Source organism: Amblyomma americanum, chromosome 7, assembly GCF_052857255.1.
Source record: "Amblyomma americanum isolate KBUSLIRL-KWMA chromosome 7, ASM5285725v1, whole genome shotgun sequence".
In the NCBI taxonomy this organism is placed as follows: domain Eukaryota; kingdom Metazoa; phylum Arthropoda; class Arachnida; order Ixodida; family Ixodidae; genus Amblyomma; species Amblyomma americanum.
In genome coordinates, this window is record NC_135503.1 from 69,935,574 (window position 1) to 69,947,608 (window position 12,035).

Sequence of the window (12,035 nt, forward strand, 5' to 3'; positions counted from 1 at the left end):
TCGCTCTCTTTGCCTGTGATTTTTCTTCTGCATGGTTGGATTGTACCGTCCAGAAAATATCTATAAACATGCTTTTACCAGTGCTAGTGTCCACCTTTATAGCACAAGCCTCAGTTACACCTCGTGAAATTCGTTGCACTACTGAATAGTAAATGAAATTAAAAATAAAAATGTAAGCAACACACTCACCATTACAGGTCTTGATGCTTCCTGGCTGGCGTCAGCCGACTACTTCGCTTCCAACGGGCCAAACATTAAATATATTCTCACTGCGTTGTGTGCAGTCACATTTTTCTAATGGTAACGCGAGGCGCACCGTTTTCAGAACACATTCAGAAATCTGCAGAAAAATGCCTCGACGCTCCATTTTTTTGGATCAGTAGCCTTTAATGCCGCAAAAGCCTGCTGCCTGCATTTATTTGAAGCCTACATTTGCACTCTGAAAATCATAGCGGCAAGTCTGATTACTCTTACCGATAATTATAAAATTATCCACCGATAATTTCCTACAGGTATAGAAGGCGTATTCTGTCTCAAGTGCACCGATGAACTTTTGGTGTATTTTTCAAGGCTCCGGAGTTCGACCATCTTCTCTACAAGCTTTGAAGTTTTGTAGGCAAGTTTATTTTCGCCGTGTTGATACACGGGTGAACCATTCTGCATATTTGCGTTCAGGAAACAGTTGTTCAAACCCTGAACAGTAGCCCTGACCATGAATTTCCGGAGGACTGAGTCGTCCTTGTTCCCTTGATCGCAGCGCCGTCACACACTGGCCGCTTGCAGCAGCTGGGGAATCGTCCGCTTCCCTTCACCTGCCTGCATTTTGGCCCAGCGTGTATCGGAGAGCACCTGAAGGCAAAAAAGAGATAGTGAATTAAGCACTAAAAATTCCCAGAATAATTGAGAGGCGAATTGCTGCCTGGCTCTTTTTTATAATATAGACCTTCAAGTTTTGCAGCCTAAAAACGGTTGGCCAACAAAAATCCCGAATAAGCATAAACTATTATTATTAGGAGAGAGGCCTGCAGTGACGCGCTGGTTAAAAATTTGAACATCTCTAAACAGGTCACTTGGATGTGCGGAAAGAGAAACCACATCCGAATGTGCGACTGGATATTACGAAGTGATACTACGTGAGTATTTATTCCGCGTGCATTGCTTATGCCCTAACCCTAAGCGCACCCTCGTTAATATATTCAGGTGTACAGACTGTTCTTTTTAAAAAAATCACTGCTCTGTCTGTGTTCACTTCTATATACCGTAGCTAAAGGGCACTTGCGCGGACAAAAAAGTTATTGCAGGAAGGTACGAAGTATAACTGCAATTTTTTTTTGTACACACGTCCTGCATTTATTGCAGTCACCTTATCTGGAGTCCTAGATAACTAAAGCTAAAGGGAAAGAAGAGTCAAATGCTTCGAAATATTTTGGTTTTTGTTGGTTTCATAGCCGATAGGATTAATTGTTCAAGGGTGGCAGCCGCAGTGTGGCATCGACGTTTCTACTTCTTTTTATCCAATTTCTGGCAGCTTGCTACGTCTTCGACTACCCCGTACAGCCTACGAAAGAAATTCTGTAGAGCGTCTTTTAAACGAGGTTTTCGGTACCAGCAGTCCGCACTTTGGGCAGCAACTCCAGAAGCAGATACCGATGGCGGGATACCATAAGCAGCGTGTTCGCTCTGATAGTGTAGTGAGATGCGGCTGACGTGCCACGCTCGAGTACGCAGCATTATCTGCTTAGACGTCTTCTTTTATGTCATCTCATATGCGACATGAGCATATGTGGTCTTGAGACATTCATCATGAAAGGTGCCATGTGCGGAAGGTTATCTACGATGAAGAAGCTCAGCTTTCAAGATGATTTGTTGCCTGCATTGCGATTTTTACGAAGCGCTAAAACGTTATACCGAACTGCAGCATTTAGAGCTCTGATCTAGGGCAGCATCATGGTTGCACTCAAATGTTTCCTCCTACTACACACAGTGGCCGCGCCACGCTTGTCAAAGCGCGGCAGCCGGGGAGAGGAGCTCCCCAACTGGGAGGCGAGGAGGTCTGACCGGCGCCGGCCCGGCGGACGCGTCACGTCCCGTCTCAACATGTCCGTGCGTCGCCGTCTCGTGCGCCTCATCCCGAGCCGTTCCTTCTTGCCCTCGACTCCGTGGGTATAAAGGCAGCTGCCCCGGACGCCAAGGAGAGACTTCGATTTCTTCCTTCGAGTAACGTGGTCGCCCTGACCGGCTGCTCATTTGCGATGCTAGAATAAACAAGTTGTTCTGTTGGCACTCATCCTTTGCCAGGACCTTCGGATGTTTCCAGCTGTGCCCCAGGCCGCCAGGCCAACGCTACCCTTGGGGCTTGCGACCCATTTGCAACAACTGGTTGCCAGCGGTGAGATCGCGACAACAGAGGCCAGCAGCGAAAATATGCGGTCAACTGTATGCTGAGCAGCACAACGACCATCCGGGAGCAGTGCAACGAGCCCTGTGTGATGACTGGTTGCTTGCAAGCGGAACGACTGCGCTGAATTCTTGGCTGCGAGGTTTGGTGAGTGCGGGACTTTCTTCTGAGTTTTGCCAGGCTTTTGTTAGTGTCATAAACAGCTGGTAATTGTGGTTATCGTTGCTGCCGGGTTAGTTTGCGGCAAGACAATAGTAGGCAGTAGAGAAAGCAGCATTCGGAGCAGCCATGGATTTGAAGTCGTTGCGCAAACCGAAATTGCTGGAGCTTGCAAGAGAGTTGGGCCTGGATGTCTCAGACAAACTCAGAAAACCAGAACTGCTAAGGGCTATTCTTGAGTTGGAGGCTGAGGATGACGAACTGTCGGAATGCCTTGCGACCATTGAGGAGAGGGTGCAAAAAGAGAAAGACGAGCGCGAACGTAAAGAACAAAAAGAGAAAGAGAAAGAAGAGCGCGACCGTCAACACGCTTTGGAAATGAAGCGTCTCGAGGTAGAGATGGAACGCGCTCGTAATGGAAGTCAGGCACACGGTGCAGGAGAACGAGTATCGTTCAAAATGACTGACCTGATGCGGCCGTTTAAGCTTGGAGAGGACATTGGTTTGTTCCTGGTTAACCTTGAGCGACCGTGCGAAAAGCAGGGGTTCTCTCGCGAAACGTGGCCACAGCGCTTGCTCACTTTGTTACACGGCGAGGCGGCCGACGTAGTCGCTCGCTTGAAGAGAGAGGAGGCAGAGTATTTCGACCAAGTGAAATCGAGTCTGCTAAAAAAGTACAGGCTGTCAGCGGAGGCGTTCCGTCGGAAGTTTCGGGAAAATGAAAAAGGCAGAAGTGAGTCATATACAGAGTTTGCCTACAGGCTAATGTCAAACATGCAGGAGTGGCTCAAAGAAGAGAAAGCGTTTGGTGACCACGAGAAAATTATGCAATGTTTCGGGCTGGAACAGTTTTATAGTCGGTTACCTGAGAACGTGCGGTACTGGGTCTTGGATAGGCCAGACGTTAGTACAGTGGCTAAAGCCGCCGAGCTAGCCGAGGAGTTTGTGACGCGTCGGGCTCGCGGAGCTAAGGACGGTCAAAAGGGTGAATTTGGCTCCAAGTCTGAGAGGCCGAAGTTCACACCCATGAGAGCAAGGTGGGACACACGTAGTGCGGATGCGAGTGAAAGCAGTCCGACCGAACGTAAGGAGACGGCGGCAGCCGAAGCCGAACGCAGAAAGCGGTTCGAGACGAGGCAAGCGCGCGTGTGTTATACGTGCCAGAAGCCGGGTCACTTTTCGGCGCAGTGTCCAGAAACAAAAACAAAAGTCGTGTTTTTGTCATTATGCAGCACTGACGAGAACATGAAGCTTCTCGAGCCTTACATGCGAGACTTCCTCGTGAACGGGAAAGAGTGCCGAGTGCTTCGTGATTCCGCAGCTACAATGGATGTAGTTCACCCCTCTTACGTAGAACCCGATATGTTCACGGGCGAGTGCGCATGGATCAAGCAAGCCGTGGAGGCTCACAGCGTGTGTCTGCCCGTAGCAAAAGTGCTTATTGAAGGACCTTTCGGAGCAATTGAGACAGAGGCCGCAGTGTCATCTATGCTGCCCCCCCCCCCCCCCCCCCCCCCCAGTACCCGTACCTATTTTCGAACAGGTCCGATCACCTCCTGCGCGAGAAGGTGTTTTTGTTTGGTGAGGCTAGCGTTCAGGCCTTAACCAGATCGAGAGTTCGGGAGCTCGCTGCAAAGGCGGTAGTTGCGGGGCCGACGTTGTCGAACAATGAAAAAGGGTCGGAGGCGCAGCAAGCTGATATTCAGAGCACGTCCGAACTGAATAAAATTGAGCCTGTAGCGTTGAAGGCACCAGGTACTGGAGAGGAAATGCCCGACACGGGAAAGTTAGAAGAGCTATCTGCAGATTTGCTCATCGCGCCTACGTCAGATGGACTTAATAGGTTGCTAAAAGTCTGCCGGTCGGCTTTGATAGCCGAGCAAAAAAAGGATGGCAGCCTAGAAAACATGCGCTGCAATGTCAAGGAAGGTATCGCCAAGAAAAATGCTCGTTTTGTGGAAAGAGGTGGGGTCCTGTACCGGAAGTATCTAGACCACAGGGGAGGGGAGTTCGATCAGCTGATCGTGCCTCAGTGCTACCGTCAGGATCTGTTTGCGCTTGTCGCATGGCGGTTCGTGGTCCGGACACCAAGGAGTTAAGAAGACTAAGGACCGTCTCTTGCAAGAGTACTATTGGCCAGGGTGTTTTCGTGACGCAGAACACTTTGTGAGGACATGTGACACCTGTCAGCGGGTTGGAAACCAGGGGACAAATCGAGGGCGCCGTTGAAGTTGGTACCTATCATTACGGAGCCTTTTAGACGGCTCGTTATGGATACAGTGGGGACCTCTGCCGGTAACAGCCACGGGGGTACAGACACATTTTGACTGTGATCTGCCCAGCGACAAAGTTCCCTGAAGCAGTGCCGCTTAAAGAACTCAGCTCAGTTGAGATAGTCAATGCACTACTGTCCATATTTGCGCGAGTTGGTTTTCCTGCGGAAATCCAGTCAGATCAGGGCACAGTGTTTACTAGCGCTTTGACGACAGCCTTTCTCGAAAGTTGTCGGGGTAAAGCTGTTACACAGCTCAGTGTACCACCCACAGTCGAATTCCGTTGAGAAGCTCCACTCCGTCATGAAGCGCGTGTTGAGAGCATTGTGTTTTGAACAACAAAGTGATTGGGAGCTGTGTCTGCCTGGGGTGATGTTTGGCATTAAGGACCGCGCCGCATGCGGCTACGGGGTTTTCGCCAGCTGAGCTGGTGTACGGTCGCTCGCTGCGGTCTCCGCTTCGCATGCTTCGAGATTCGTGGGAAGGCAGGGGCGACGACCCAGTCGTGGTCGAGTACGTGCTTAGGCTCCTCGAACGCTTAAGAAGGGCACAGGAGTTGTCAGTTGAAGCAGTGGCGAAGGCCCAGCAGAGGGCCAAGGTTTATTATGATCGGACAGCCAGGGCCCGTCGTTTTGAGGTGGGCGATGAGGTAATGATATTGCGCACATCGCTAAAAAACAAACTCGACGTGCAGTGGGAGGGCCCAGCACGGATTGTTCAAAAACTGTCGGACATTAACTACGTGGTGAGTCTGCCAGGAAAACGGAAAGCACAGCAAGTTTACCGCTGTAATCTGCTCAAACCCTATAGACAACGGGAAGCAGTGGTGTGTATGATGGTAAACGTTCCCGAAGAGCTTCCGGTCGAGCTTCCGGGACTAGGCTCAGTGACGAACAGGGAAGACACCGATCAGGTCATTAGTGACTTACTCAGTAAAGCACCGCTGTCGCCTGAGCAGAAAACCGAACTACACCAACTCTTACAAGAGTTTCAAGGTCAGTTCTCTGAGAGGCCTGGTAGGACTTCTGTCCTTACTCATGAAATAGAACTTACCTCCCCAGAACCAGTACGATCCAAGGCGTACCGGGTGTCACCCCGCCAGCGCGATATTATGGAGGCTGAGGTAAAGAAAATGCTACAGCTCGGTGTTATTGAGGCGGGTGAGAGTGATTATACCTCCCCTTTGATTTTAGTTGAGGTACCGGGCAAGGAACCTCGTCCTTGCGTCGACTACCGCAGGCTTAATTCCATCACTAAGGATCAAATTTATCCGATCCCTAACATCGAGGAGCGCCTTGAGAAAGTTAGTAGCGCTCAGTTTATTTCCACCCTAGATCTTGTCAGGGGTTATTGGCAGGTTCCACTTACAGAAGAGGCTAGTAGGTATGCGGCGTTCATTTCACCAATGGGAACATTCCGTCCTATAGTTTTGAGTTTTGGTTTGAAGAACGCGCCATACTGCTTTTCAAGCCTCATGGACAAAGTGTTGCGGGGACAGGAAGAATTCGCTTTACCGTATTTAGACGACGTAGCGATATTCTCCGCATCCTGGTCTGAGCATATGGCACACTTGCGGGCAGTGCTAACCCGCCTGCGCGAAGCGGGCTTGACAGTCAAGGCTCCCAAGTGCCAATTAGCAAAGGCCGAGGTTCTCTACCTCGGTCACGTGATTGGACAGGGTCGTCGCCGCCCCTCTGAAATAAAGGTGGCCGCTGTGCGAGACTTCCCGCAACCGCGCACGAAGACCGATATTCGGTCGTTCTTAGGTGTCGCCGGCTACTATCAGAGGTACATCCCCAGGTACTCCGATATCGTGGCTCCCTTGACGGATGCTCTAAGAAAAACAGAGCCCCAAACAGTCGTCTGGGGCGAGACAAAGGAAAGAGCTTTTAGCGCCCTAAAGAGCGCCCTAACAAGCCAGCCTGTGCTACGATCGCCAGACTACACAAAAGGGTTCGTTGTTCAGTGCGATGCTAGTGAGCGAGGCATGGGCGTTGTACTGTGCCAACGGGAAAATGGAGAAGTGTAACACCCCGTCCTGTATGCTAGTCGTAAGCTGACCTGTCGTGAGCAGGCGTACAGCGCCACCGAAAAAGAATGTGCGTGTCTCGTGTGGGCCGTTCAGAAATTGTCATGCTACCTAGCCGGCTCCAGGTTTTTCATTGAGACAGATCACTGCCCTCTCCAATGGCTGCAGACCATCTCTCCCAAAAATGGCCGCCTCCTGCGCTGCAGCCTCGCTTTGCAACAATATTCCTTTGAGGTGCGTTACAAAAAAGGGAGTCTCAACGGTAACGCCGATGGCTTAAGTCGAGGCCCCTAACGTAGGAATCCGCCTCAAAGTTGTTTGTTACTGATGTTTTCTTCCTGAGGCAGGATTTTTAACGTATTGCTTTTGTTTAGTGTTTCAAAGTGATGACGTGCTTTCTAGTGCAATTTTCCCATTTGTGGACACGTTCTGAGTGCTGCTTGACTACTGTAAGGAACTAGGCAGTAGTATAAAAGGGGAAAGAGCCTGGCAGAGCTTAGTGAGGGTTGTGTCGTGCTTGCTGACTGAGCGGTTGCGTTTCGGCGTAGTTCTAACGCTTGCTGGGAACGAGAACAAAAATGGCAACTCTCCCGAAGTCACTTCGCAGTGTCCTGTGTGAACCTGAACCTGAGAACGAGGCTTTCTCTGTGCGCTGCGCTCAAGCAACGCCGGGGACGACCGATTTCTATTACGAGCATCATCGAGCGACATCCCTCCGGACAGCGGATGCAGTCCCCTGACCATCGGGATCTCCTTCTCCCGGCTGGGCGGTCTGTTACGTTTCGCCCACGATGCGCGGTATAGCCGGTGCGGATGCAACGGACGCCGGGGCTTCGTTCAAAGTGGCGGTCATTTTGACCCGTTCAGCGCTGCCGGAACGCCTCCCGCCAAGCGCGTCCAGGCAGGTTTCAATGCCACGTGTCTTCGTGTGTGCGCGTGTGTGTGTGCATGTTGGTGCCCGCGCTTGTCAAAGCGCGGCAGCCGGGGAGAGGAGCTCCCCAACTGGGAGGCGAGGAGGTCTGACCGGCGCCGGCCCGGCGGACGCGTCACGTCACGTCTCAACATGTCCGTGCGTCGCCGTCTCGTGCGCCTCATCCCGGGCCGTTCCTTCTTGCCCTCGACTCCGAGGGTATAAAGGCAGTTGCCCCGGACGCCAAGGAGAGACTTCGATTTCTTCCGTCGAGTAACGTGGTCGCCCTGACCGGCTGCTCTTTTGCGATGCTAGAATAAACAAGTTGTTCTGTTGGCAGTCGACTCATCCTTTGCCAGGACCTTCGGATGTTTCCAGCTGTGCCCCAGGCCGCCAGGCCAACGCTACCCTTGGGGCTTGCGACCCATTTGCAACAGTGAGAAGAAGCGTAAAGGATTGGGCAAGTTGGTCAGACATGCTTAACGGAATAATGGCGCAGATCAAGGGACAGGACAGCAGGAGAGTACAAACACACAAAAGCGCAATGTATGGCGCTGGTGTGCGTTTGTACTCTCCTGCTGTCCTGACATTTGATCTGCGCCATTATTCCGTTATTGGTGAGGTTGTGAGCTAGCATTATAGCATGAAAATTGAATGGCGGCAGAAAAGAAAGAACTACAAGTGGGACTTAGTGAAAGTGCGACTTTCAACACAACTAGCCTATAGGCCATACAAACTAAGTAAAGACTCTTGCCACAGGGTCTTGCGGAGTTCAACACTGCAAATATTCAACATTTGTTTCGTTTGCAACCACGCCCTTCCGCAATATTCGATGTACTCAGCTTTTTAGGCGACTAAGGTACGCTGCGTAGTCGAAGTCAACACAATGGCGCTCCAAATACCTAGGGCCTGTTCTTTTTTCTCTTTCAGCCTGTCGCTGAAGGAGCGCATAGTATGATGAATGTACCAGGCTCATACTTATAGTGAGACGACCGACATCTGAGTTTAAGGTATGCAGGTATTTATTTTGTGTCTCTGTTTTATGTAATTGTGTGATGGGGGTGGTCTATTTCTTTCGTCCGTTTTTTCAACAGCTTCAACGATGGGTATACAGTCTTTCCTTTATGTTAAATGATACCTATATCCTATACCTTGCACCAAAATTTAAAACTATGTAAAGTACCATAACCCGCAGCATTGCGTACTTCTATAAGTGTCCAGGATATATCTCCAGCTGCACGATATATACCAGAGAGGAGTTAAACACCACCAACACCACCTCAGTTTTGGCTCTTGTTTCCTATTTTTTTGTGTCAGCAATTCGTGTAAAATATATCTTATAGCTTTATGGAGTGTCATAACCAATCCTTCATGCCCTTCAGTGCACATGATGTCGATGCAAATGCTCACTTTTTCACCGTTGTTCAACAACATAATGGCTACAGGTCAGAAGGGGAGCCACCTTTATAGCATCGGGCTTTTATTTTCCAGCTTACAGCATAGCGTACGCGAGAATATTTAGGATTGAGAATAATCAATGGGCGACACGCCAACATAAAAAGGTTCCGATGGCTCAAGCGACAATCATGGATTGTTTTTAAAGATTACATGTGTTCTCCTCAGTTTTTCTCATGTTTGCTTTAAGAATGCGCACTTTGTCACTGTGGGCAGGCTGCTTCACATTCTCTCGTACCTTTTAGGGTACGATAATCACATTGCCGGCTATGTTTTGGATCGGCTGTGTTTCGTGCCTGTAATTCCTGATTTGTTCCGCAACAATTACCTCCCATAGGTATGGCACGGTCGTCGGAGAAAATAGCCGCTAGTGTGTGTTGCCCCTCGTTATCATCACTACCTGGAGGAAGCTGTCTTAAAGCTAGAAACACAGCAAGTGAAATCCATGTTGGGGCGTTGTGGAGGAGATTCAGCTGTGCTGCCGTATTTAATAGCCCGCGTGTAAGAAAAAGAGACCGAAAATGTGACTGTTCTTCTAAGTCGTATTGGTCAGAGTGTACATATATAAATTGTGAGATGGGCGAGAGTTTTTATTTTTACTCATAAATTTCAGTATCTTTAACTTTATATCTATTCCCTCACTTCGACGAGGAAAAACGATCCCATGATCACTGAATGAAAATGACTTTACCCTGTGATCATGACGGCACTAGACAGCCCGTCGCAGTCCCACGACTCACAGGGTTTTTCGAGGCTTATGGAGTTGTTGACCGGAATTCGTTTCCCTTCGTAGTTGCAGTGGCCTGCAAGAAGAATACTCATCTTGGCCGGGCAGGTCTTAAGGGAATATTTCAAAGCCCTCTTTGACTAATAAACGAAATAAAATTCGTATATAAACCTGACCACCATCATACGGCTAGAAACACTTTGCTGCGTTATAGTGGATGCTAGTCAAAATTATTCAGTTAGTATGAAACGCAGTACCCTTAGTGAGTCTCCTTGAAGCTTTAACTGCGAAATTATGGGCATTTAATATGTGCTTCTCGTAACAAAGCAGGAGTGCGAAGCACACGCACTACTCGTACCGGCTTAGAAAAAAGCCCAGCTTTGAAAAGGCCGCCATGGGAAAGCGGCTGCAAGTGGCACAGAACACGGTTAACTGGGGAGAAATCGGAGAAGGCTTTGTGCTGCAGTGGGCGTGGTCAGACTGATGATGATGATGATGATAATGCCCCTGTACTTTGTACTATACGCGTATCTCTTTACAACATCAAGTTGCTAGAATAGAGAAGAAAGCCGGCGCACCCAGCCTTTTGTTGTCAAGAACGCTGCATGACCGTGTCATTCAGAGTTTGAGAAAGCCGGTAGCCGGCGCCCCGAAACCTAACCGCCTGTGCTCTTTGAATAGAAGTACCGTTTTCGTTTTCTATAGAAAATCACACTGATAACAGATTTTGTTTTGTAGCCCAATTTAGATTCTATGCGATCTCCTGCAGAGGTGAAAGGCAACAGTGTTTCGGTTCTCTGCCTGATATTTGTTAGGAAAGCGTAGGCAGTTTAGATAATAGACCGGCACGGAAACGAGGAAAACAACATTTATTAGTGAGAAAAACTCGATTTTTATGAAATATAGAGCTGCTATCTTTTTTCGATGCTTCAGGAAGAACACATTATGAGCTTTCCATATTCACTGTGGCATGCATCGAAAAAAAGAAAAGGCCAGCAACTGACACTTTCCCAAACGCGTTTACCTTATCTCACGCTTCAAGGGCTTCTAGCCACATCTTTCACGCGCACGCAAGTCACGTCACGCATAGCCGAGTTGTCTGACGCTGTGCGGCACAGATACAGGGGTTCCCAATCGAACGTACGCAACTGGTAAGTATTTTTTACAGATACAGAATACCGCCGTTAATGTCTTGAGATGCGCCACATGATGGCAGAGCGAGCAAACCATACCGCTGTCCATAATTCGTGGCAACAGTTTTCACGAATGACATCTCTGACAGCGGGAACGCGGTTAACCGGCACATAAGAACGAGCAAAAAAAAAACTGCCAGTAATCAGAGACCGCTGAAGGATTTTTATTGTCCTCCTAACAAAGGAAATGAATGCGTTCTGAACGAGTCAAAGAGGTGCAAAACTCACCGAACTGCGATTAGTGGTTAATTCCTGTGCTCATCTATAGTTTTGGCCACTATTTGCTGCTCTCGCTGCGGAAAGAAATTTATCGCCCGCTACAAGGAACACCCCATTGTTGCAAAAAGTATTTCTCAAAATGCCGAACGAGAGGTATATGCTGTAAGCACAAGGTAGAAGTTCAAGCTGGTGATTATACGTTCCTCAAATAGGAAAGCCGCATTAAAACATTGAGATAATAGCGACATATATTTCGATGGTTTGTGTTGTATTCTGGAGCCCTACCCAATGATGCGCTTCAGGTTAGTACTTGCTAATGAGTAACTTAAGCTTCGAGTATTAGCTGCCCTTCATTAAAAAAAATGAACAGTTCATAGGAACAAAACTTCTGTACTCACCATTTGTAATTTGAACCGCCGCCTGTCCCACGTATCCATCGCTCCCTGTCAGGTAAATGGATACCAAAATGAATGTGACATCGTGTACAAAACACATTTTTCGGGCCTCAGACTTTTGTGCCGTCGGCTGCAGCGTCGCTAGAAGCAACCATCTCGCCCTTTCACAGAAAGGCGCTCATCACAACGTGCCACCTTTGCAAGCTCGCAGTAAATATATTCTCGTCGCAGCTCGATCAGCAGGAGTGTGCATGACAACCTGGTCTCACATAAACAC

General features: G+C 49.0%; 1 protein-coding gene across 2 annotated transcripts; it reads right to left on the reverse strand.

The window, feature by feature from the left end:
- Positions 1–388: 388 nt before the first annotated feature.
- On the reverse strand, positions 389–12,035 carry LOC144097204 (complement inhibitor CirpT4-like). Of its 2 annotated transcripts, none has more exons than XM_077629957.1 (3): positions 11,762–12,035; positions 9,965–10,027; positions 389–849 (listed from the first exon to the last, which is right to left on the reverse strand). In XM_077629957.1, exons 1-3 carry the CDS (start codon positions 11,856–11,858, stop codon positions 809–811), a joined length of 201 nt encoding a protein of 66 aa, XP_077486083.1. In that variant the 5' UTR covers positions 11,859–12,035; the 3' UTR covers positions 389–808. The 2 variants fall into 2 exon arrangements, with proteins under 2 accessions (XP_077486083.1, XP_077486082.1); XM_077629956.1 differs by having other exon boundaries at positions 396–849; positions 9,916–10,027; positions 11,762–12,016.

What these genes read in the sequence shown, in the direction of transcription:
- LOC144097204 (XM_077629956.1), bottom strand. Translation starts at nt 11,858, where the DNA reads ATGTGTTTTGTACACGATGTCACATTCATTTTGGTATCCATTTACCTG. An exon ending in GGCGGTTCAAATTACAAATG is followed by an intron (nt 10,028 to 11,761) that starts GTGAGTACAGAA and finishes TTCTTCTTGCAG; the next exon opens with GCCACTGCAACTACGAAGGG. An exon ending in AGTGCCGTCATGATCACAGG is followed by an intron (nt 850 to 9,915) that starts GTAAAGTCATTT and finishes TTTTGCCTTCAG; the next exon opens with GTGCTCTCCGATACACGCTG.